Consider the following 25,792-nt stretch of genomic DNA (forward strand, 5'->3'; position numbering starts at 1 on the left):
ACTGGGGATGCTGTCTGTATGAGGACTGCTCCAGACCTCATTTTAGATATGCCCTCAACTTCTCCAAACTTTACCTCGAAATTTTCCAGAAAAAACTGAGGCTCTGTGGTCAGAAATGAGTCCCCATCTGTTTGGCTGCAAACCAGAAATCGAGGAGAATGCGTCTCACCAAGTAATTTAGATCGCCGTTCCTCCCCTGGTGTGGACAGGGAAGGGAACAATTGGGGGTCATACTGTAAAGCATTGAACTTTCCTTTCTTAGAGACTCGTGCTTGCGCACTATTTGTATTTCGTTTCATGGTGGTCCCACGAGCAGCTAGGGGAAGGAATGTCCACCCAGACAGAGCCCCGCCACTTGCCTGGGTAAGCCTAATACAACCGAGGGGTGGCAGGTTCCCCAGAGGTCGCCCACTAGCAACTGTTCTACCTCAACAGCCATGCATCTCCTCGGCGCGCAGCACACCTTGAGATTGAGGTTTTTTTTTATAGAGGTTTATACCATCCTCGCGACCCAGGCAGTTAAGCCAAGATCCCCAGGCTCTGTACCGTACAACATTCCACCATCGCGCCTTACGGTGGTTGTTGAATCACACTCACAGCTTACGGTATTGAGGACTAGTGGCGCTTCCCAGTCCCCAGCTCAGGGACACAGGGGTCGCCAAGCCCGTACCCAGCAACTAAATGCTGAGCCCCCTGAGAGGATTAGAAGAGGAGTAGAAGGAAATACAAAAGTCGTCAAAGATCCTAATGCGAAACCATTGATGGCAATTAAAAAGAGTGGGACACACTGATTAGAGCCCTGCGGGACGCCATTATCTTGTATATGGGGTGCACTGAGGGAAGGACCGACATGAACTCAAAGTGTGGAGCGATACGGGGGTCGGAGGGGGGGGGGGAGGGGGGGGGGGGGTATTTGGGAGCGGGCCCCCAAGACCCTACTCGTGCAGAGTAGCAAGGATGTGGTGTCGCCAAGTCGTATCATATGCCTTTGTTAGGTCAAAAAGACAGCAATCAAGTGTTGGCACCAGGGAAAGGCTGATCGAATGGCAGACTCCAGGTGCACCAAGTTGTAGACAGTGGAGTGTCCTTGGAAAAAACCGCCCTGGGGCAGAGCCAGAAAGCCCCGAGACTCAAGGAGCCAACACAACTGCCACTCACCATATGTTCAAGCAGCTTGAACTGAATGTTGGTGATGCTGATAGGATGATCGCTATCAACATCTAGTGGGTTCTTCCCACACTTTAGCACTGGAAGGATGACACTTTCCCGCCATTCCGATGGGAAGTCTCCATCGCTCCAGATGCGGCTGAAGACAGCAAGGAGGTGGCGTTGGGAATCTGCTGACAAATGTTTCATTATTTGTGAATGGATGCGGTCTGGATTGGGGGATGTGCCAGGACAGTCAGCAAGGGCACTAAGAAATTCCCACTCACTGATGGGAGCATTATAAGAATCAGGGTGGTGTGGAGCAAAAGATAGGTGTTCTCATTCCAACCTCTGTTTGAGGAGACGAAAAGTGAGGTGGTAATTGTCAGATGCAGAGATGTGAGCATAACGCTCAGCAAGATGCTCTGCGATTACGTCAGGATTGGCAGATACAGCTGCATTTGTGGAAACTCCAGACACGCATCTAGGGGTTTGATAGCCGTAAAGTCGGCGGAGCCTGTCCAAACCTGAGAGGGGGAGGTTCATGTTCCAATGGTGGAGACATAGCTTTCCCAACACTCCTGCTTCCTTCATTTTATGAGGAGGCGAACCTGGGCACGGAGACTTTTGAAGGCAATTAGATTCTCCAGGGAGGGGTGGCACTTGTGACATTGGAGATCCCACATACAGTCTCTAATGGTCACAGCAATTTCCGGCAACCACCAAGGCACTGACTTCCACCGGGGGAAATTGGAGGAACAAGGGATTACCAATTCAGCTGTGGCAATAATGGTATTAGTGATGGTGTGAATCCCCTCACCTACGGTGGCATGCAACAGAGACTGAATAATGGTAGCGGATGTGAGTGTGTCCCAGTCCGCCCTGGAAGAGCCCACCTGGACAAGCGTCAAGATGAGGAACACTGGGGTAGGGACAGGAAGGGTGGAAAGTGGTCACTATCACCCAAGTCGTAATGTGCTATCCAGTGGATAGATGGGAAAAGGCTAGGGCTGCAGACCGAGAGTTCAAGGGCCAAATATGTGCCATGTGTCACACTGAAATGTGTGGCGGACCCCGTATTTAAGAGGCAGAAGTCTAATAGTGACAGTAAATTTTCGAACCTCCTACCTCGGCCACACTGAAATGTGTGGGGGCACCTATATTTAGGCGGCAAAGGTCGAGTTGAGTTACTAGGTGCTCAATATCTTTGCCATGGCCAGTAACCTAGGTTCCACCCCACAAAGGATTATGGGCGTTAAAATTGCCCAGCAGGAGAAAAGGTGGGATGAGTTGGGAAATGAGTGCAGCCAAGGCATGGGGCAGTGCGTCACCATCTGGAGGGAGGTAGATGTTACAGATGGTAATTTCCTGCATTGTCCTCACACTGACAGCCACAGTTTCTAAAGGTGTTTGTAAGGGCACAGATTAGCTACAGACAGAGGCTAGGACAAAGATGCATACTCCACCCGACAGTGTCACAGGCAGGACGGATTTTGTAGTACCCCCAATAGCCATTAAGGGCAGGGGTCCCCAGCGCAGGAAACCAGGTTTCCTGAAGGATAATGCAAAAAGCAGGTGTACCGCTTAGAAGTAGACATAACCTAGCCAGGTGGGAGAAAAAACTGCCGCAGTTCCACTGGACACTTTCTGCCATCTTGTGTGCCATGAAGTGACCAAGGAGGCAAATTAGGCCTCATCATCACCTGTTGCCACAGGTTGAGTGATGGCATCCAGTACCATTGCATCTAAAGTGTCGGCGAGATCTAGGCCCGCAGGAGACGCCAGAATCTCCATCTTGTCCTCTGACGCAGAGCTGTGGGGGTGTGCTGGTGTGTGTGTGTGTGTGGGGGGGGGGGGGGGGGGCAGCACTGGAGGCTCCCATTTTCTCAGCAGACTACTTCTTTGAAGTTTTGCCCTCTCGCTGCTCCTTAGGGGTTTGCTGGGAGGGCTTCTTGGAAGTAGCTTCCGGGATAGAGGAGGACCTTTAAGCCCTTCAACCAACAGCCAATGGCTCTTCACCCTCTGGCTGGCATCCACTTGATCACTGGAGGGGACTGTGGAAGGTAGAGTCACAAGGGAGCCCTTCCACTTGAGAGGAGCTGGAGGAGGCTGTTACTTCTCTGGCTGGGGAGAGGGGACTGATGTCCCCAGCAGTTTAGGGAGGCGATGCTCCCAAAGTAGAAGCTTTGGGAGCAACAGGAGAAGACATGCCCCCAGCCAATGGGCGGGGGCAGGAAGATGGGCAGCTCTGAGGGCCCACTGGAGGAAGCTTCAATGAGGGGCAGAATGGCATCATTGATGGTGATGCCGTTGTAGCGGCAGCACAGGTAGATAAGCATTCACACACGGTTCCATATTTCAAATTTTAGTTTAGCCTTGTGCCAAGGTTGGTTGGTTGGTTGGTTGGTTTACAAGGGGAGGGAAAGGGACCAAACTGTGAGGTCATCGTCTCTTGTTCCCAGTAGAACAATTACCCAAGGGAAAGAAGAAAAAGACGATGTACGGCACAATAACAGGAGAAAGGAAAAGCCAGTAGAACGACAGAACAAACAAACACTACAATGGACAAAACAGGACAAGAATATCACAGAGACACAAGAAACAGGGAGAAGAGACTACAAACAAGAAAGCAGATTACCATGGCTGGCTGACCATGAGAATAAAAAAGCAGAAGCCAGCCACTCTGCAACACATTAAAACTTCCACCATAAAAGTCCTATGGTGGAGGACACAGAGGGACAAAGGACATGCGCTAAAACTCAGATCAAATGATAAAACCCACCCTCACGAATAAAACTTAAAACTAAAGCTGCTGTCGAGGCATTGTCACCCAACACCGAAGGTAGGGTATTGGGAAAGTTAAAAGTCCGCCGCAGAGCGGCAGAAAGTAGGCAGTCCAGCAAGAGGTTGACGACTGTAATTTGCGGGCCACAGCAACATTGAGATGGGTCCTCGCGATGGGAGGAGGCAACCATGTATGAGCCACATATGGCCAATGCAGAGCCGACAAAGGACATCTGATTCCCTGCGAGAAGCTCGCATGCACAGAAGACTTCCGCACATTCACAGTCTCCTTAATGAGACGCAGTTTGTTGTGCATAATGTGCGAGAAGCTCGCACGCACAGAAGACTTCCGCACATTCACAGTCTCCTTAATGAGACGCAGTTTGTTGTGCATAATGTTATGCTTGCGGAGTAAGACAGGATGCAGGTCAGTTTCAGAGATTCCCATCTCCAGGAGCAGTTTCCACATAGCCTGTTTGGCCAGCCTGTCAGCAAGTTCGTTGCCTGGGATTACAACATGTTCTGGGGTCCACACAAACGTCACTGTAGGGCTGGACTGTTCCCGGGCAGAGATGGACTCCTGGATGTTTGCTACCAAAGGATGGTGATGGTAGCACTGGTTGATAGCTTGTAAGCTACTCAGGGTGTCAGAACAGAGAAGATATGACTCGCCAGAATAGGAAGGGATGTACTGAATGAGTTGCACAAGATATGGCCACAAGTTCTGCAGTGAATACACTGCAGCCAGAAGGCAAGGAATGTTGTTCAATAGGGCCTCTGTGGACACAGACGAAGTCAAAATTACCATCAGCCATCGAGCCGTCAGTGTAAATAACTTCAGAGCCCTGGAACACATCAAGAATCTAGAGGATGTGACAGTGGAGAGCAGCGGGGTTAACGGATTTGGTTGGTTGGATTACGAGAGGGGGCAAGGGACCAAACTACAAGGTCATCAGTCCCTTGTTCTGAATAAAACAATGTCACAAGTATGAGAATAAAACAAACGCGACTGACAACTCAAAACGGAATGAAAGGAAAAATCAGAAGAACGATGTAGGGCAAGAAACATGTAAATGGACAAAATCGGACAAGAAAACCACAGAAACGAAAGAAACAGGATAAAGAGATCTAAACAACAAAGCAGATTACGGTGGCTGGCTAACCATGAGAATAAAAAAGGAGAAGCCAGCCACTCTGCAACACATTAAAACATCCACCCTAGAAGCACTAGGGTGGAGGTCACAGGGACAAAGGACATGCGCTAAAACTTACATCAAATGATAAAACCCACACTCACAAGTAAAACGTAAAGCTAAAGTGGCTGATGAGATGTCGTCAGATAAAATTAGCGGCAACGAGTCCAGTAACCCAAGATTTTGTCGCTGGGCAGTCAAACTGGGATGGTGCACCTGAATATGGGCCACTGTCAACCAGACGCCGCACCAACACCGAGACGGGTCTTCACAGAACAAGAGGTAACCGTGGGTCACCCAAGCGTGGCCAATGCCGAGCTGGCAAGGGACACCTGATTCCCTGTGAGAGGCCCGCATGGAAGACTTCCACACATTCAAAGTCTCTTTAATGACACACAGTTTGTTGTGCGTACTGTTATGCCATTCTGTCTCCCAAAACCGAAAAACCCTACGGCGTAAGTCAGAACATAGCTAAGGTTCAGAGACGCCCATCTCGAGAAGAGGTTTCCGAGTAGCCTGTTTGGCCAGCCTGTCGGCAAGTTCGTTGCCAGGGATGCCGTGTACTGGGGTCCACACAAACACCACTCAACGACAGGACCGGTGCAGGGCACAGATGGACTCCGGAATGGATGCTACCAAAGGTTGGCGAGGGTAGCATTGGTTGGTAGCTTGTAGGCTGCTCAGGGAGTCAGTACACAGAATAAACGAATGCCCGGGACATGAACGGATATTATGAAGTGCACGAGAGGTGAACACCAGCTCTGCAGTGAATACACTGAAGCCACTGGGCAAGGAATGCTGTCCAAAATGGCCTCTGTGGATGTAGGTGAAGCCAACACGACCATCAAGCCATCAGTGTAAACCACTCCAGAGCCCCAGAACACTTCAAGAATCGAGAGGAACTGACAGTAGAAAGTGCCTAGAGTGAGTCCTTAGGGTCATGTGAAAGGTCCAGACGAATCTGCGGCCTAGGTGTACACCATGGAGGTGTATGTGGGCGGACCTGGATGGGAGGTGGTAAAGGGAAGTACTCCAGTTCAGACAGAAGGGATCGCATGCGTACCGCAATTGTTGGCCCTGACCTGGGCCGCTGATACGGGAGATGAACTGCCGCAGGTGGAAAAAGGAGACGGTAATTTGGATGCTCAGGAGAACTACGAATGTGAGCAACATAAATGGCGAGCAGTTGTGCACATCGGATCTGCAATGGAGGGGCTCTGGTCTCCACCAGGACACTGGTTACCAGACTCGTTCTAAAAGCTCCCGTCGCTAGGCGAATGCCACAGTGGTGCACTGGGTTGAGTACATGCAACACTGAGGGCGCCGCCGAACCATAAATCAGACTCCCATGGTCAAGGCGGGATTGAACAAGGGCTTTGTAGAGCTGCAGCACAGCAGAGCTATCTGCACCCCAGTTGGTGTTGCTCAGGCAGCGGAGGGCATTGAGGTGCTGCCAACACTTCTGCTTAAACTGATGAAGGTGAGGCAGCTAAGTCAATCGGGTGTTGAAAACCAGTCCTAAGAATTGATATGTCTCCACTACAGTGAGTGGATCATCATTAAGGTAAAGTTCTGGTTCCGGATGAACGGTACGATGCCGACAGAAGTGCAAGACACACGACTTAGCGGCAGAAAACTGGAAGCGGTGGGTGACAGCTCATGACTGCACCTTGTGGGTGGTTCCCTGTAGGTGCCACTCAGCAACACCAGTGCTGGTGGAGCAGTACAAAATGCAGAAGTCATCTGCATACAGAGAGGGTGAGACGGACAGCCCTACAGCTGCTGCTAGACTGTTAATGGCCACTAAAAATAGTGATACACTCAATACAGAGCCCTGCGGGACCCCATTCTCCTGGATATGGGGCGGGGAGAAACCAACTTGGACAAGGAAAGTACAGAGTGACACGAAATTCTGGATAAAAATCAGGAGCGGGCCTTTGAGACCCCACCGGTATAATGTGACAAGGATACAATGTCGCCAGGTGGTATCATATGCTTCGCATGGATCAAAAAAAAGACAGCAACAAGGTGTTGGTGTCTGGAAAAGGCTGTTCGGATGGCAGACTCAAGGGACACAAGATTATCAGTCGTAGAGCGGAAGATGCCCTGGCATGGAGCCAGTAGGCCACATGACTCCAGGACCCAAACCATCGCCGACACACCATACATTCCAACAGCTTACAAAGAACATTGGTGAGGCTGATGGGCCAATAGCTAACCACATCAAGCGGGTTTTTGCCGGGTTTGAGCACCAGAATGATGATGCTCTCCCGCCACTGCAATGGAAAGATGACATCACACCAGGTCCGGTTGAAGATGACTAGGAGATGGCGCTTGTAGTCAGACGAGAGATGTTTAATAAACTGACTAGGAGCTGTGTCAGGGCAATGTGTAAGGGCACTGAGGAACTCCCACTCTGTAAATGGGGCGTTATAGGGTTCACTGTGGCATATAGTGAACGAGAGGACTTTCCTTTCCACCCACCGCTTGTGGGTGTGAAAGGCTGGGGGGGGGGGGGGCGTAGTTCTCCAATGCAGAGGCTTGAGCATAGTGCTCAGCGAAGTCCTCGGCAATCGTATTTGCGTCGGTACATAGCACGCAACTGATGGTAACACCAGGGACACCTGTTGGGGTCTAGTACCCAATAAGACGTCTGATCTTCGTCCAGACTTGGGAAGGTGACACTCCTGTTTCCATCGTTTTGTAAGCTGGCGAACGTGGGCACAGAGCTGCTTAAAGGCTATTACGTGCTCTAGGCAGGGGTGCTACTTATGTCGCTGTAGAGCTCGCCGACGCTCTTTAATTGCTTCAGTAACTTCCGGCAACCACCATGGTACTGTCTTTCGCAGGGGGCACCCTAAAGGACAAGGGATCATGTTTTCTGCCACAGAAATTGTAGTGACCTGCTCAACAACAACATCGATGGTACCATGTAGGGGAGATTCAGTGGTGACAGCAGAGGTGAAGGCTTCCCAGTCTGCCTTGTTTAAAGCCCATCTGGGTAGGCGGCCGTGGGCATGATGACGGGGGAGTGACAGGAAGATGGGGGAAGTGGTCACTACCACACATGTGCTCTCCAGTGGATAGAGGGATGAAGGCCAGGACTGCAAACCGAGAGATAAATGGCCAAATATGTGCCATGTGCCACACTGAAATGTGTGGCGGCCCCAGTATTTAAGAGGCAGAAGTCGAGTTGTGACAGTAAATTTTCGAACTTCCTACCTCGGCCAGTAAGCATGGTGCCACCCCGCAAGGGGTTATGCGCATTAAGATCTCCCAAAAGTAGGAAAGGTTTAGGGAGTTGATCAAACAGTGCAGCCAATACATTCAGGGGTTCTGCACCATCTGGAGGAAGCTATACATTGAAGACTGTTATTTCCTGCATCGTCCTTATCCTGACAGCCATAGCTTCAAGAGGGGTTGAGTTCAGAACATGGATGCAAACTCCACCTGACGCACTATTATAGTCGCTACGGTTCCTGTAATATCCCTTATAGCCGCAGAGGGTAGGGCCGAACTTCCAGCACTTAAAACACCGCATCGGGGGAGGGATATTGGCTTTAAGTCACAGTGGTGGACCATCACCTTGACCTTCTTGGGTAACATGTCACCCTCGATGGCCAAAATGAAGGCACCACCAGTGGCAACCTGATTATCCCTCGGACCCCGGTGGATGTGCCGGACGATTTGGGGTCATATTTCTTAGCATTGAAGTTAGACCTTGATCACTTAGAGACTGCTGGTGTTTGACCATCAGCAAGAGATGACATACTACACTTCATGGCATGTCACCTGCCCTGATGCCACCCACTCCGAGCAGCGGCCACCCAGCGGCAGCAAAGGCCACCTGGCAGAATGGCCACTGTCAGGAGTCCAGATGCCTCAGGGTGATGGGCATCTACTTCTTGGCATACGTGGGGAGTTAACGGCACAGGCATCAGCAGAGCGATCCATGTGTGGTCAGGGGACTACGACCAACAGGGTACATGCAGCCTCACCACAATGGACTGGCTACTGTGCTGGATATCAGGCGCAAACGACAGAGGATGGAGGGAAATGCATCCAGGAGGGTGACCTCACCCAACAGTTGGAGAATGAGCAGAAGTGCAGATCTACGTCGATGAGGGATGCAAGAGGTCTCAGCACACGATGGACACTATGCACCATGTAAGGCACCCTTCCCCAATTGACTTGCTCTTCTGGAAAATTTTGAAAAATGGAGTTCAATCCCTACAGGGGACCATCACAAAGGCCAAAACGTTTGAGACTCATTTCAGTCGCCTCTTAGAACAGGCAGGAATACCTCAGACTTATTCTAACCCCCAGACTCATAGGGGGGGGGGGGGGGGGGGGGGGAATGACAGTTGAGGTGAAAGTATCACATCCCAGTCAGCATTGCAGACACACCACCCAGGTGGACACCCAGGGGAGTGACACTGAGGGAGGAACAGGAAGATCAGGAAGTGGTCGTTACCACACGTCATAGTGGACCCGCCAGTGCATGGATGAGAGAAGGCCGGGGCTGCAAACAGAAAGATCAATGGCCAAGTATGTTCCATGAACCACACTAAAATGTGTGGTTGTACCAGTATTCAAGAGACAGAGACCGAGAACTTCCAGTAAGTTTTAGATTCCTTTATCACAATCAATGATTCATGATTATGGGCATTGAAGTCTCTCACAATTAGGAAAGATGGGGGGGAGCTGAGAAACCAATGCAGACAATACATTTTGAAGCAATCCACCATTGAAAGGGAGATAAACATTACATGGTAAAACCCTGAAATGCCCTTACCCAAACAGCCACAGCCCACAAAGTTGCATCAAGAGGCATAGGTTCACTACATACAGAGTTCAGACCTTATGTGCAAACTCCATGTGACATTCTACCATACTCAGGATGATTCTTAATAGCCACAAAGAGCAGGGACCTGTGTTGCTGGAAACCAAGTTTCTTGAAGCATAAATACAGAATGTAGGGGAGGAGCTTAAGAGATGTCGTAGCTATGCCACATGGTGAAGAAAACTGCTACAATTCCACTGGAGAACTGTGCTGTCGATATACTGGGAATGTGTGAGGGGACCAAGGAGACAGGTTTGTCCGAAGGTCACCTGCTGCCACTGGTTAAGAAGGTATAGTATCAAGACACATAGGTTCTGAGACACATCGTGTGGTGCGATCTGGAGCCTCAGGGGCCACCAGGATTGCTGCCGCTGCCATAGAAGCAGAACATGTGGGATCCAGTGGCATGCTGGCCACCAGAATTTTCTTTATTCTGGAAGATTTCTTTTTGTCTTTCTTTTCTTTAGGGGATTTGGATGACTGGGAGGGCTTCCCTGAATCAGTTTCAGGGACTGAAGATCATGAAGCTCTACTATGACCAGAACCCTGTGGCTCATTCAGCCACTGGCTGGTACCCAGTTGCAGACCAGACCAGACATTTTGAAGGGGTGAGGCGGGGGGGGGGGGGGGGGGGGGGGTCACAAAGATCCGCATCTTGCCGTGAGAAGATGGATAAAGGGGTGACAAACTTCTAGCTGGGGGATGGGGATTGGTGTCCCTGACGTGTGGAGAGCCATTGCTCCCAAAGTGGGTGTCAGGGAAGCAGCAAGAGAAGAGCCTGCAACCATCATCGGGGGCAGGCAGGAGTCAAGCGGCCCTGAGGGCTCACTGTAGGATGCATAATGGAGGAGAGTACCATCGGGAGACAGAATGATATCATCATAGCCTTAGCATACGGCACTGTCAGGTGTGCAGCATACATATGCTCATACTTTTTCTAGGCCTCTTGGTGCATCCATCTGTCCAGTAGCTTATAATCTTTTATTTTTCCCTCTCTCCAAAAGACAATGCAGTGTCATGAGCAGGGAGAGAGGTGACCTCTACAGTCACTGCAGATGGGTGTGAGGAGCACAAGGAATGTTTGCATGCAATGGTTTTCCACAATGCCTACAGGCTGGGATGGCATTACAATGCAATAATGTGCCTGAATTTCATACATTTGAAGCACTGCATAGGTGGCAGGAACATATTGTTTCACATCACACTGGTATACCATCACCTTGACCTTACTGGGCAACGAACCACCCTCAAATGCCAAGATGAAGGCCCCAAGGAATGAACCACACACTCCATTGCTCCAAATTACATTTAATCGTCATTGGTCTGTAAAAGGAGGCTGTGGTGAGAGTTGACATCTTATACCATACTGAGACTGTTATGGGGCTGATAGTTACTGGACAGCTGCCCAGCTTGTCACAGGTGAGCAGTGTCTGTGACAGATGGGGATGTCATCTTAATCAGAACCGAGTGACTTTTCATTTTCAAAATTGCTGTTACTTACCCAAACCTGTCCTCAAGGTGTCCAACAAAGAATACTGGGTTTGTGGTCAAAAAGCAATCTCTGTCTATCCAAGAGTATTGTGGAGAGTATTTCTCCCCTTGCCTCCTAGCCCTGTGTTCCTCCTGCGGAGTAGCCAGGGAAGGCTACATTGTGGGGTCACCTCTCTCTACGTTATAGAAATTTATTTCCTTCAGAACAGACTGTGGGGGCTGTGCGATCACAAGCAGAAGAAAATCTGGTAAGCTTCATCTGCCTTGGTGCCACTCACTCCAAATGGTGGCTGTTCCCACAGGTGCCACCCAGTCACAGCAATAGTAACCTGGCTGGTTATCCATTGCCCACTGTCTCCTTGCCCCAGCCTTGACAGGCGCATAGCCCTTGGCAGACACTGGAGTTTCCAGTTCACACACCAACAGTGCGATCCCTGTGAAGTCAGCGTGCTACCACAGTGCAGGTTCCTCCCCACCTGCAATGGAATGGGTTCTGTGCTGGGGTTGGGGTGTAGTCCTTTTGCTGGAAAGGAAGGGTGCAAAGAAAAGAAGAACTCAAAAGGTGGAATGTACGGTGTTCCTCCATGATCTGCACTTCTGTAGAATTTGGGAGAGGAATAGCAGGTCAAACCCAACAATGGGAAACACACAGCAAAGAATGAAAATTGCAGAAAGTGCCTGAAGATTATCTGAAATCATAAACCAAATCCAAGCACAATCGGCACCAAGAAGACCATCCGAGGAAAATTAAGAGAGGGTGGGGGTGGGGGGTGGGGGAGGGAAGGGTGAAGGGCAGGGGCCATGAGGAATAGTAGGATGGAATTGCAGCACAGGGAAAGGGAGTGGCCTAGCATATATTCACAAAAAGAGATGTGAATCTGTGGTATCGATAACTACGATGCCACTGTGTAGGTACAAGTTCTTACTTAGGTTGGCACTATGACACCGACGACAGCACCCTCTAATCGGCACTGTGCAGCTCTACGAGAGCCGCTTCAGATTCAGCCCATCTGATTCTGAGGAGACGACCTAGCAACATTGTTTCTAGTTCATAGTGGGCAAGCCACTACAGATTTTGCCTGTGTAACTTCTGTGAGCTTTGATACATCCGGCTTCGCACCTAAATGCTCCTCAGTGCAAAGTTAGGTATTCACGTTATTATGTATTCAAGTTATTGTGTTGTGATATAGTAAAACCACTTTTAATTGCGGTACCGAGATTTTTACCTGCTCCTACTCACTTCCTACATTCGGCCTACACTTCAGTTTACAGGAGCAGACCCACGCGCAACCTCCCAGGTGGGATACAAAAGCTGGCAACAAACAGGGACTAAAAACTTTTTCTTTTTCCTCTCTTATCTTTTCTTTGCTCGGTACTGCTTTCTTTTCGCACTACCTCAGTGTGACTGCTTCCACCATTCGCTATAAGGTTTTCTTTTGTGTAAACCATGGCTTCGCCACAGGAACAGGCTCCGCTGTCTGATCTTGTACGTTTTCAGGCTCAGCAAATGATGCAGCTGCTTGGTGCCATAAATGGACTGGTCACACTACAAACTGCAGCTACTTTGGCGCCTCTGACACCACCGCCTGTACCGACGCTGATGACACCTCTAGTGCCGCAATTTTGTGCCTTCAATCCTGACACTGAACGCTGGCCAGAATACACTGCCCTGCTCGAGGCACACTTCACAGCATTCAACGTACCAGGTACAGAGTGGCTTGCCGTTTTTATTGCTAATGCGGGTGTTGTTTATACTGCGTGCTCATCAAATTGTTTCCCACCACCCACCTATAAACTAAAAATAATGACGAAGTGATTGACGCTTTGAACTTCCACTTCTGTGATGGTGTAAATGTGGTAGCTGCATGTTACAAATTCTTTTGTCTCTGGCGTGGCCCTACTCAGTCCAATAAATCTTGGTTAGCGGACCTTCAGGGACTAACTTCTGATTGTGTCTGTAATTGCTCATGTGGACGCTCATATGCGGATATAATGATTAGACATGCTATTGCACAGAATGTGGCGGATCACTGCATCTGCGAGCACTTCCTCAAACCGTCTTTGCAGGAAGTAGTGGACTTGCTAGACAGACAAGATATATTGGACATGGCTACTTGCGCATTCTACGTGATCCCGGGTGTGTGTACTGTTAGCATGGCACAACACGTGCCCTACCGCCTGGCCCCAGCACAGCACGCCACACTGTGCCGCTCGTGCACCAGTAAACGAGTTGCAAGCTTGGCACCCACTAAGAAACTGAAATCATGTCCGAATTGCTTTCGTGCCCACCCACGGGACAGTTGCCTATCCTGTCAAGTATAGTGTTATTTCTGTAATAAGAAAGGACATGTGCAAGCTGTGTGCAGTAAGAGAAACTCTAATTCACAACTTTTCTCCCGTTCTCGTGACTCGCGTGGGCGTTACCGCACTGGAAACAGCCATGATCATGATTCACATCAGCCTATGGACGTTAATGCCATTTATTCAAAGCATTCTGCTTCACATGCTTCTACAGCTCGTCGTGCGACTCTTTGCCAGACACTTCCTCTCGCATTCAGCGTGATGCGAGGAAACTTTTTGCGACTTTGAATATTTGTGGACGTTCTGCTCACGTGCAGTTGGACACTGGTGTGTCAGTTTCTTTACTGAACATATCAACATATGACTTGCTTGGTTTGCCCCCGCTTCGTCGTTCACGTTCCACATTGACTGCATTTACTGGACAGGAAATCTCAGTGCTCGGTGTGTGTAGTTTGCAAGCCACGTATGGTGCAACAACACGTACAGTGTCTTCCCAGGTGCTCCACTCTAGTGATGCTACAAACATTTTTGTCATGGACGCATTTAAACTTTTTGGCCTCGCAATTCAGGACAAAGTACTTTGCATCAACACTAGTAACCATGCAGACAGTGTTGCCGCACTATGTGATAATTTTGCTGAACTCTTCTGATGGCCTTGGTTGCGCCACAGACTTTGCAGAGTATATTGTAGTTAAAGACAATGCCTTGCCTATTTTCTGGCGTGCACGTCCAGTACCGCATTCACTGCGTGACACTGTAGCTGCTGAACTTCAGCATTTGCAAGACAGTGGTGTTATTGAACCCGTTTCTGCTTCGCCATGGGCTTCGCCTATAGTGTGTGTGAAAAACCAAACAGTCATATCCGTATTTGTGCTGACTTTAAGTCTACAGTAAAAAACTGTCTACAGTGGTAGCTACGTTTCCCTTACCGCATCCTGAAGACATTTTTGATAAGGTTGGTGTGGGCAAATTCTTTTCCACAATTGACTTGCGGGACGCATACTTTCAGATTCCACTCGACGAACAGTCGCAGCGCTATTTTGTGATAAACACCCACCTTAGATTATTCAAGTTTCGCCGCCTTCCGTTCGGTTGTGCTTCAGCTCCTGCTATTTTTTCATTCTTATTTGCAGCAGTTGTGTGCCACTGTCCCTGGTTGCTCAAATTATCTGGATGATATAGTTGTGTCGGGTCACACCCCTGATGAACATTTGTAGAATTCGCATGCCTTATTTACTATACTTTTGCAGACAGAACTAAAATGTAACAGACACAACTGCAACTTTTTTCAAACTGAGATTCAGTATTTAGGACATATGATTAACGGACAGGGTATCCACCTCTCGCTGTCACATCTCAGTGCAATTAGAGGTTTGCCAGCACCCAGGAACTTTAAAGAACTTCAGTCTGTGTTGGGCAAAATTACATATTACATTTGGTTCATACCATATGGAGTGCAAAGGTCTGACAACAATCAATATTTTCCGAGAGGGAACGTAATGCACGTGCCAGCAATGTTCTGGATCAGTCAACTCTGTCAAATGCTTTCTCTAAGCTACAAATGCTATAAACATAGGTTTGCCCTTCCTTAACCTACCTTTTATTAGAAGTTGTTAAGACTATACTGCCTTGTGTGTTCCTACGTTTCTCTGGAATCCAAACTGATCTTCCCCAAAGTGGCTGCTATCAGTTTTCCCATTCTTCTGGAAAGAACTCGTGTAATTGGTTTGCAACCATGACTTATTCAAATGATAGTTTGGTAATTTTCATAATTGTCAGCAACTGCATTCTTTGGAATTTGAGGGACTACAATCTTCTTGAAGTCTGAGGGTTCGTTGTTTGTCTCATCTTGCACACCAGACGAAAGAGTTTTGTCATGGCTGGTTCTCCTATGGCTATCAGTAGTACTGATGGCTTGTCTTCTAATCCTGGGGCATTGTTTTGACTTGGTTCTCAGCACTTTGTCAAATTATTCTCACAGTATCATACCTCCCATCTCATCTTCACCTGCGTCCCCTTCCATTTATAGAGTATTGCCTTTATCTCCCTTGTTTAGACCTTCTATACACACCTTTCCGCTTTCCCTTCCTGGCTTCATACTGGTTTTCCAACTGAGTTCTTTATGTCCAGACAGGTGCTTCTCTTTTCTCCAAATGCCTCTAATTTTCCTGTAGGCAGTATCCATCTTTCCACTTGTGAAATATATGCTTCTAAATCCTTACATTTGTCCTTGCTATTTTGCACTTTCTAACAATCCCATTTTTTAGTCATCTGTATTCCCTTTCGCCTGCTTCATTTGCTGCACTTTTATATTGTCTCCTTTCAGCAGTTAAATTCAGTATCACTCGTGTTATACAAGGATTTCTACCAGGCCTTGTCTTTTTACCTATTTGACCTTTCAATTGTAATCCACAGATCATAACCAATAAATTGTGGTCAGTGTTCACATCTGTCCCTGTAATCTCTTATAAATTAAAATCTGATTCCTAAACCTCTGCCTAAGCATTATACACTGAAGCACCAAAGAAACTGGTTAGGCATGCATATTCAAGTACAGAGAGATGTAAACAGACATAATAAGGCACTGCGGTCAGCAATACCAATATAACACAATGAGCGTCAGGCACAGTTGTTAGATTGGTTACTTCTGCTACAATGGTAAGTGATCAAGATTTAAGTGTGTTTGAACGTGGTGTTATAGTCGGCGCACGAGCAATGGGATACAGCGATGAAGTGGGGATTTTCCCGTACGACCATTTCACGAGTGTACTGAAAATACCAGGAATCCAGTAAAACATCAAATCTCCAACATCGCTGTAGCTCGAAAAAGACCCTGCAAAAACGTGATCAACAACAGAAGAGAATCGTTCAACATGACAGAAGTGCAACTCTTCCACAAATTGCTGCAGATTTCAATGCTAGATCATCAGCATGTGTCAGTGTGCGAACCATTAAACAAAACATCATCAATATGGGCTTTCAGAGCAGAAGGCCCACTCGTGTACCCTTGATGACTGCATGACACAAAGCTTTACGCCTCGCCTGGGCCCGGCAACACTGAAATTGGACTGTTGATGACAGGAAACATGTTGCCTGGTCTCGTTTCAAATTTTATCGAGCAGATGGGTATGGAGACAACCACATGAATCTACGGACCCTACACAACACCAGGGGACTATTCGAACTGGTGGAGTCTCTGTAATGGTGTTGGGCATGTGCAGTTGGAGTGATACGGGACCCCGATAGGTCTAGATATGACTCTGAGGTGTGACACGTGCATAAGCAGCCTGTCTGATCACCTGCACTTACTCATGTCCATTGGCCTTCAGACAGACTTGGGCAATTCCAGCAGGACAATGTGACAACTCCACGCATCCAGAATTGCTACAGAAATGTCTCCGGGAACACTCTTCCGAGTTTAAACACTTCTGCTGGCCACCAAACCCCCCCAGGCATGAATATTATTGAACATATCTGGAATGCTTTGCAACGTGGTGTTCAGAAGAGATCTCCACTGCCTCATACTCTTACGGCTTTAGGGATAACCCTGCAGGATTCATCATGTCAATTCCTTCATCCAGCACTACTTCAGAATTACTCCAGTCCATGCCACCTCATATTGCAGCACTTCTGCATGCTTGCGGGGGCCTTACACAATATTAGGCAGGTGTACCAGTTTCTTTGGCTCTTTAGTGTGTAATCAATTTGAAAGCTTCTGGTGTCTCCAGGTCTCTTCCACGTATACGACCTTCTTTCATGATTCTTAAACTAAGTGTTAACGATGTTAAAATACGCTCAGTGCAAAATTCTAGCAGGCAGCTTCCTCTTTAATTCCTTTTCCACAGTCCATATTCACCTACTATTTTTCCTTCTCTTCCTTTTCCCACTATCGAATTCCAGTCCCTCATCACTATTAAATCTTTGTCTCCTTTAACTATCTGCGTAATTCCTCTTATCTCATTGTGCATTTCTTCAATCTCTTCAGCATCTCTGGAGCTAGTTGACATATAAACTCGTACTACTGTGGTAGACATGGGCTTTGGGTCTATCTTGGCTACGCTAATGCATTCTCTATGCAGTTCATAGTAGCTTACCCGCATTCCTATTTCCTTATTCATTATTCACCCCACTCCTGCTTTACCCCTATTTGACTTTGTATTCGTAACTCTGTATTCACCCGATTAGAAGTCCAGTTCCTCCTGCCATCAAACATCGCCAATTCCCACTATATGTAACTTCAACCCATCCATTCCCCTTTCTAAATTTTCTAACCTACCCGCCCAATTAATGTGTCTATGATTCCATTCTCCATCCGTAGAGTGCCAGTTTTGTTTCTCCTGATGACAACATCTTCCCGAGTAGTCACCCCTCGGAGATCCGAATGGAGCTATTTTACCTCCGGCGTGTTTTACCCAAGAGGATGCCATCATCATGTAATCACACAGTAGATTTGCATTCCCTCAAGAGGTATTACAGCTGTAGTGTTCCCCTTGCTTTCGGCCGTTCACAGTACCAACACAGCAAGGCCATTTTGGCAATGTCACAAAGCCAGATCCGTCAATCATGAAAACTGTTGCCCCACCAACTACTGAAAAGGCTGCTGCCACTCTTCAGAAATCACACATGTCTGGCTTTTCAACAGATACCCCCTCCATTATGGTTGCACCTACAGTATGGCTACCTGTATCGTTGAGGTAAGCAAACTACTCCACCAACGGCAAGGTCCATGGCTCGTGGGGGAAGGAGAGGACTTGACAGTGTAGTTACCGGATATATGCAGTAAACGATACTACTATGCTGCCCCTGATTGTTACAAAGTCAATAGTAACATAACTGTTAAATGTTATTAATTACTTATGCAAGGCGACATATGAATGCTAAAGCAAATAAAAGAGAATTAACACTATAAACATCAAAAATGCACTGGAAATTAGAAGGGCCAGTTTAAACAGATTTTTACCCAGACAGTTGACAGCCGATATACATGAAAAAACTGGAAACAGTTTTTGTGTCTGTGCAAGCATAATGCACCTGGACATGTATTGCACAGCACCCATGAAAATACTTTATGCTCCGGAATTTTTCAGCTCTTGTCTCACTCGCATGTCTGATGATCTAGTGCAGGTGCACATGCTGTAGGCCCCTTAGCCTTTTTAGTTTGTATGCAATAGTCCAGTTCATTACTTAGCCTCACAAATTTTGTAAAGTTTGACCTATGTGACAGGGTCGACAGAAGCGTCCGATCCCACGCGTCGGCTTTGACCCGTGACGTAAGGGTGTTGTCGTGTGTGACGTCATGACGGCGCGGAGTTTGGTTTGAGTGTGGCTGTCTCCAGTTCTGTTTTATCTTATTTTATTTTATTTACTTTTCTGATCTGTTCGTACTATCTCGTGAGATTTTTTTTTATTTAAAAACACTTATTACTTATTTTAATTATCTGTTTCCTCCAATTTCTGTTTCAGTTTATTATATTTATCTTTCTGATCTGTTCGTTCTATCCCGTGAGATTTTTTTTTTTAAAAAGACAAAAACACTAATCAGCTACTGAAGCATCTTTATCTTCTATGGCTTGCAGGGGTTACGACCCCTGGGGAGGTGGGTGGGTATTCATGCATGGCTGTCTTCACTTACACGTTGTAGCTACGCAAGGCGTCTAAATTTGTTTATATTTAGTTTGCCCCACACCCAAAACACCCCATTTCCCGCGCTTGTCCCGTTAGTGTCATTAGGCTTCTTGTGGAAAGTGTGTGTGTTTGTTTTTGTTTCCGCCATATTTGTGACGTCATGGGTCAAAGCAGACGGGCGGGATCGGACGCTTCCGTATTTCCATGTGACATATATGCAGCAATGTATCTCCCCGCTAAATTCTGAAAGCTTCACAGTTCTTGTGATCCTCTTGGATCAATTAATGGCAATTCATTGAGTAATCAATTATTCTGGTTATTGGTTTTGGATATACCAATATTTCTTTCATGGCAAATAATATTATTTAACTGGTTACCCTTACAGTTGAATATTCCAATTTTTCTGTTTCTTTTTTAAAGCCTGTTAAGCATTAACTTAAGAAGTGTGGCTGTTCCCTAGTACTCATTGTATAACAGGAAAAATCAGAACATTTTGAGTTGATGGTGTCATTTTTACGCTCACAGCCCTCGTATCAAGTAACCAAAGAAATCAATGGTGAAATTTTATGCAACAGGAAACAAAGTAATATCATTTGCTTGTTTTTTGTCAACAAGGTTAATGGACACAAACATTTAGATATCAGAATATAAATGTCTCAAAGAGCATCTGCAAGAACAATACTAAAGACACACTCAAAACAGTGAGGAGACCAAACTGTTGGCACCATGTATGACTCTAGATCCTCACTTTGAAGGGCTTCATTTTCATGATTCGTTGGCAGTAAACAGTGTAGGTTACCACTTGAAATCCCATTGTTCAGAAGAAGCAACCACAGAAAGTAGCCAGTATTGAAGAATCACAAGTACAGTTACAGGCTATTGCAGAAGATTATTTTTGAAGCATTCATGAGACATTAGTTACAATACAGCAGGAGCATAACTCTACCACAGTAATAGTAAACAAACAGGATTTAGTGATTTATTCTCTGACTATTCAGACCAACCTGTAATTACTGAAAATCATCACCTCTGCAATCCATGAAAAACAGTGTGGCTTGTACGTATCTTTGAACAGTGACTCCGTCTGTTCCTTCTGAAAGGTAGTTTTATAAGGCAGGGGACACAGCAACAGCTTGCTGTTCGAGACTCAATGGGAAAAAGGTAACACAAATTATTGTTCCTCAGTACACTCCCTCAAAAATGCTGGTGCTTGCAAGCACAATTCTCTACAGTAAGTGTGTTAAAAAATAATATTAATTAGCTCTTCTAACAAATGTTAAATAGGTATGCATTTCTGATAAAAATAAAACTGTATGCAATCATGACATACCAATGCAATGCTTCCCCACCTCTCAATGGTGGACTGTTGAATCAGCTCCTCACAATGTGAAATGAGAGAGTGTGAATGCATTCAGTACAGAACTTCACATCTGTTGTTGCTGCTGATGGTATTGCTACAGACATATTGTCTCGACAGTAACCGCAAGACAATGTTGCCCCCCCCCCTCCCATTTAAATTATCAACTTCCACATACCATTTAAAGACTCCAGACTACAGGGGCAATGTACGAAGTTGATCTGCTTTATTTTTAGGATTGTGCCCAGCATTAATGGCAAGATGGCTACACATTAATGAGAAGAAAGTAATAATTCCAATGCTCCAGAATGAATTTCCTGTGTGCAGCGGAGTGTGCACTGATTTGAAGATTCCGGGCAAATTAAAAGTGTGGATCAGATTGGAATTCAAGTTTCAAATCAGCACATGTGAACAATACTCAGGATGCAGATAAGCTTTATCTCCACAATTTGCTTTCCTTTGAGGGCTGATGCTGAAAGATATGTAGGTAAGCTTCTGTCAAGTTCGGAAGGTAGGTGACGAGATACTGGCAGAAGTGAAGCCATGAACACAAGTCACAAGTCGTGGTTGAATAGCTCAGTCGGCAGAACACTTGCCTGCAAAAGGCAAAGGACCCATGTTCAAGTCCCCAGTATTAGCACAGCTTTAATATACTAGGAAGTTTTGTAATCATTCAGTTGCACAAATTGTACACCAACTGCATTAAAGGCATGTACCAAAGCAAAAAAATTCCACTGTGTATTTTCATTCTGACAGTCACAATGTTTCAATGTAGAACACAAAATTCCTACACTTTAGTCCAAATTATATCTTCAGATAACTCAAGTGTGTGTCAACCTCTGTTAGCATACTCTACTGCAGCTCTGTAGCTCCCGTTATGCTCATACTGAATACTGTATTCTGTTTCAATGTTTTAGGATTCATGGTGTACTACTGAGATATAGTTTCTCATACATCATCACAGGTGTCATCCATTAGCTCTCCTTGGTAACATTCCATAGACATTTTTAAATGTACATGATGCCTTGATGGTCAGTTTTACATCGCTAGCTGCCACAGTACAATACACAAAATATCACTTTCTTGTTGTCAAAATAGGAGACTCATGTAACTTTTCAGTAGTGGGCATCTCCTTTCATCAGTGATGTCGAAATGGACAATGTATTTTAATTTATGCACATGAGAAAAAGGTGTTCTGTACCAGGTGTGTTGCCTGAGGTCGTGCTCTCTTGTATTGAATTTCAATGTCCAGAATATTGATGGCTCATTTGTTCAATGTTGTTCTTTGGAATAAGGAGCTGTGGCTCAGATTTTAAAATATAGTAGTCTTCTGTTGAACCAGGCGATGAAGGCTGTGCCAAGCATGATCAATTTTCTGGAAAAATACAGTATTTTGGCACACTACATTAAGTTTCACCACTGTGAGAAGGTTGAACCATAAAGCAGTAGCAACAGTTTCGTGGTGATGTCATGAGGGCAACAATATGGTATGAAATGTGGTTCCAAAAATCTAGACTGGTAATCCACAATATAGTTTATTTGACCTACAATTTTTGTACATGGTTTTGTGTCCATGAGACAGGCATTAGCAAACATTCTGTTATTGATTGGCTTTCTTTCTGTAGAGAAATGTGTTCTGAATTATATATACAGGACAGATAGTGGAACCTGGAGTGGCTGTTAAAACTGATGAACAAGTGTCTCATTTTAGTTTTATTGCTGTTGAGCATAGTAGGAATGGGTGGGAGCGGTTTTTCAGAGAGTACAATGAAGCAAGATCAGTGGTCTGGAGAGAAAAGGTCAAATAATGTTTTTATTTGGTTGTTCCTGTGTTATTTATCTTGTTTACTGAATTGTTATTTTTTTTATTTTTATTATTATTATTTTTAATATATTTATTTTTTTGCCACTGGCGACAGCACCTTTTGATAAGTACATCGTTAATGTTCTGAAATCCATTTAGCGTATATTGTGGATTTGTTTTAGCCATATAGGTCAACTGAAGTTAATGATATGAGACAAATTCATACAGTTGTGTTATTTGCTTTGATTGTAAAATGGGAACCAATCTAATGAGGCAGTGCAGTTGTTAAGTCACTCGCCAAGCTCATATTTCAGAAAATGGAGCTTGCTGTGTTTGGCTGCCCTGATTTTTCTAAATCATTTCAGGCAAATGTCAGGATAGTTCCTTGATCAAGGCCACAGTCAACCACCTGTCCTATCCTCATAGAACATACTTAATATATTCCTGTGTATATAGATTTTACGAGCTATATACTTTCATTGTTATATGATGACAAATCATATATCACTGTAAGATGAATCCTTGGATGAATGCATAAATAAATAAATAAAAATACTGCTTAAGCACGATTGGTGGGGACTGTGGAGCTGAGTTTAGACATGCAGGTAAAGCAGAGATAATTGTATCTGTCCCCATTATACTGGATGTAGATGAGATGCCTCTTCTTTAACCCAGTACATGTCATAACAAGAATTACAGTTATTTTAATTACACTGCACTTGGTAGCTTCACCAGCTCACAATGAAACTATCAACTTTCAACCCTATCTAAACCACCTCGTTTCCCTACAGATCTGTCTGCTCTTAGGATTCAAAATAATAATAATAATAATAATAACAAACAAGCAAAAGAACAATTATTGGCAATCTGTTCTGTCATTGTTTGTGCACACATGTCGTCACATATTCTGGATCAAAGCAAATATTCGGTTTTGGTTTGTACAACTGACCCAAATTCAGTAAACAACAAGGTCTGGATGATATACAGATGTAAAAACTATAGCATTGTAACTCAAACAGCAATACAAAGCTTCAAACCTCTAAACCAAAACAAAAAAATTGTGATGGTTTTAGCTGTGCCAGAAATGGACCAATGAAAACAGCGTAAGGTAACTTTCAAGACAAATCTTGACAAGTGCAACCATAAAACAGGTATCTGACAGAAATTTCCACCAATTAGGTTCTACCAGACAATGATCTGAGGCCCCATGAGATAAGGGTGTAACAAACAATGCCCACAAACAAATAACAGAACTGGAAGACAGTACTGCCACCTAATGCAGAGGATGCAGTCAATGTTTAACAGGAAATAATCTATAATACACAGCTCTGATTTCCACGAGGGACTTACTTAATGAGGCAGTAAAGCTGTTTAAGACACTGATCCCCCATTAGAGAGAATGTAGGTGCTCTGTCCAGCCATCCTGATATGGATTTTCCGTGGCTTTCCTATCCCCATAAAGTATGTTATGTATGGTGATGGTGTGTATTTCGACTTATTTGACCCTGAAAAACCCTACATCATTCTGAGATGATCATTGGTTGAACCAAGTCAAACACATAACATAAAACATGCGGGGCAATTCTGCAGTACCTATGTAAGTCTCAAACCCTTACATGTAGATGAAAAACACACAGTCATAAAATCAAAGTGAGCCAAGAGTCAGTTTAAAGTTACGTAAAGGTCTACATCCATGCACCTAGCTGATAAAAGACATTGCACAATAAATCTTGAGTATGTGTAAAGAGTTTTAGATAACAAGAAATTGTGTGCATGCATCCAGTTAACATAACTATTCAACATATTCGGTACAATTTAAAAAAAAAAAAAAAATACTCTTCAAAATGCTGTGTTTGGATAGGCTACGTAAAAACATTATAAGCGATACAAAATCGGGTGAGAAAACTCGAATTTCATTTTGGTTAAGTTAAAAGGATGCCCACATATACTAATGACTGGAAACACATCGTATCGAGTGGCTAGTTCAGAAGAAAATGAAAAACACGCGTCTTGTACTAGAGCTAATTTTTCTTTTTACTTTATAAGACAATTGACTCACCCAATCTCGATTTGTTGCTGTCTGTGTCGTTGTAATATTTGGCTGATGCAGAATCATTGTAATATTTGGATGAAGCAGAAAAACCACTGTCTGAAGATGAAGTCTTGTTCAACGGTTCTTGAAATCGTCGTCGAGAAACGTATCCAGAGTCGCCGGCTCTTTCCACTTTTCTGGAAGCTGCAGCTCCCCTGCCTCGGAAATTTGAACTTCTTCCATCAGCTGCTCCTCGAGCCATTCGAGATTCATCTCTCGCGCCGCGAGGTCGTTGCTTATTAAGCCTGTCACCTTTATCCCTCTGGCAAATTACAATCGTAGGTAGCGAGTTACGCTGAGTTTTGTCACCCGCAATATTTATCACTTTCTCTTTCTCACTATTCTTATCCAAAACCCTGCTGCACTTGTTTTCAACTTCAAAATCTTTGCTATCTTCTGAATCTCTAGCGCTTTTAGAAGCCTTGAGCTTGTTTCCTGAACTATTGGTTATCATTACCCACACGTTACATTACGAGGAGTTTACTACATAGCTTACAGTGCAAGCTTTTGCTTTCCGAAAGCGTATTAACGGAATGACGAAACAAACATCAACAGACTAACCGCTCACTCTACATATGAGATACACAGCCACCATTGCATGCAATAATTATCCGAATATGATTGGTTGACTCCGTTCCATACTATTGGCCTGCGATTGGACAAGTTTCGTATCTCTTCTTTCGAACGCTAGATGGCAACAGCTGTAGTGCTGATACTAAAACTTTTGAGACGTCTGAAATCGATTGTCGCAATATCTTTGACTTCAAAGTGTGGAAAATAGGGAAAAGTGCAATTGCCATCGGAGATGCTGCGTTATATAAATGAAAAATCTTAATACTAACTTTGCTATAAATAATCAAAATTTCAGAGCAAAATTGTGTTAGTCTGTGAAACAAGAGCGGAACAGTCTACTCAATTAGTAATATCTTTGAAATTAAAGTCATTTCCCCAAGTTCCGCACTTTGTGGAACGGGACGAAACGCCGAAACAGTCCATAAAATATTTCAAAAGTGGGTGTTCATAAAGACCACAACGGAACGGGACGTCAACGCCGCCAAGGCTACTCGAATAAAAAGATTTCACGTTTACGGCGGTGGTTGGTCGTTGACGCCTTCTGCTAAGATCCCCGCAGTCATACATGTAGCAGTTAAGTTCG

At 45.4% G+C, this 25,792-nt stretch overlaps 1 protein-coding gene across 1 annotated transcript in view; it reads right to left on the reverse strand.

Moving 5' to 3' along the window:
- The window catches only part of LOC126253189 (serine/threonine-protein kinase SMG1), a 395,243-nt gene extending 370,049 nt beyond the window's left edge, over window positions 1-25,194 (reverse strand). Inside the window, exon 1 of the mRNA XM_049954353.1 lies at window positions 24,604-25,194. Within this exon, the coding sequence (XP_049810310.1) occupies window positions 24,604-25,090 (487 nt within the window). The 5' untranslated portion in view covers window positions 25,091-25,194. The remainder of the gene's footprint in view (window positions 1-24,603) is intronic.
- Between the last annotated feature and the right edge of the window lie 598 nt (window positions 25,195-25,792).

This window comes from Schistocerca nitens, chromosome 4 (assembly GCF_023898315.1).
Source record: "Schistocerca nitens isolate TAMUIC-IGC-003100 chromosome 4, iqSchNite1.1, whole genome shotgun sequence".
Lineage (NCBI taxonomy): Eukaryota > Metazoa > Arthropoda > Insecta > Orthoptera > Acrididae > Schistocerca > Schistocerca nitens.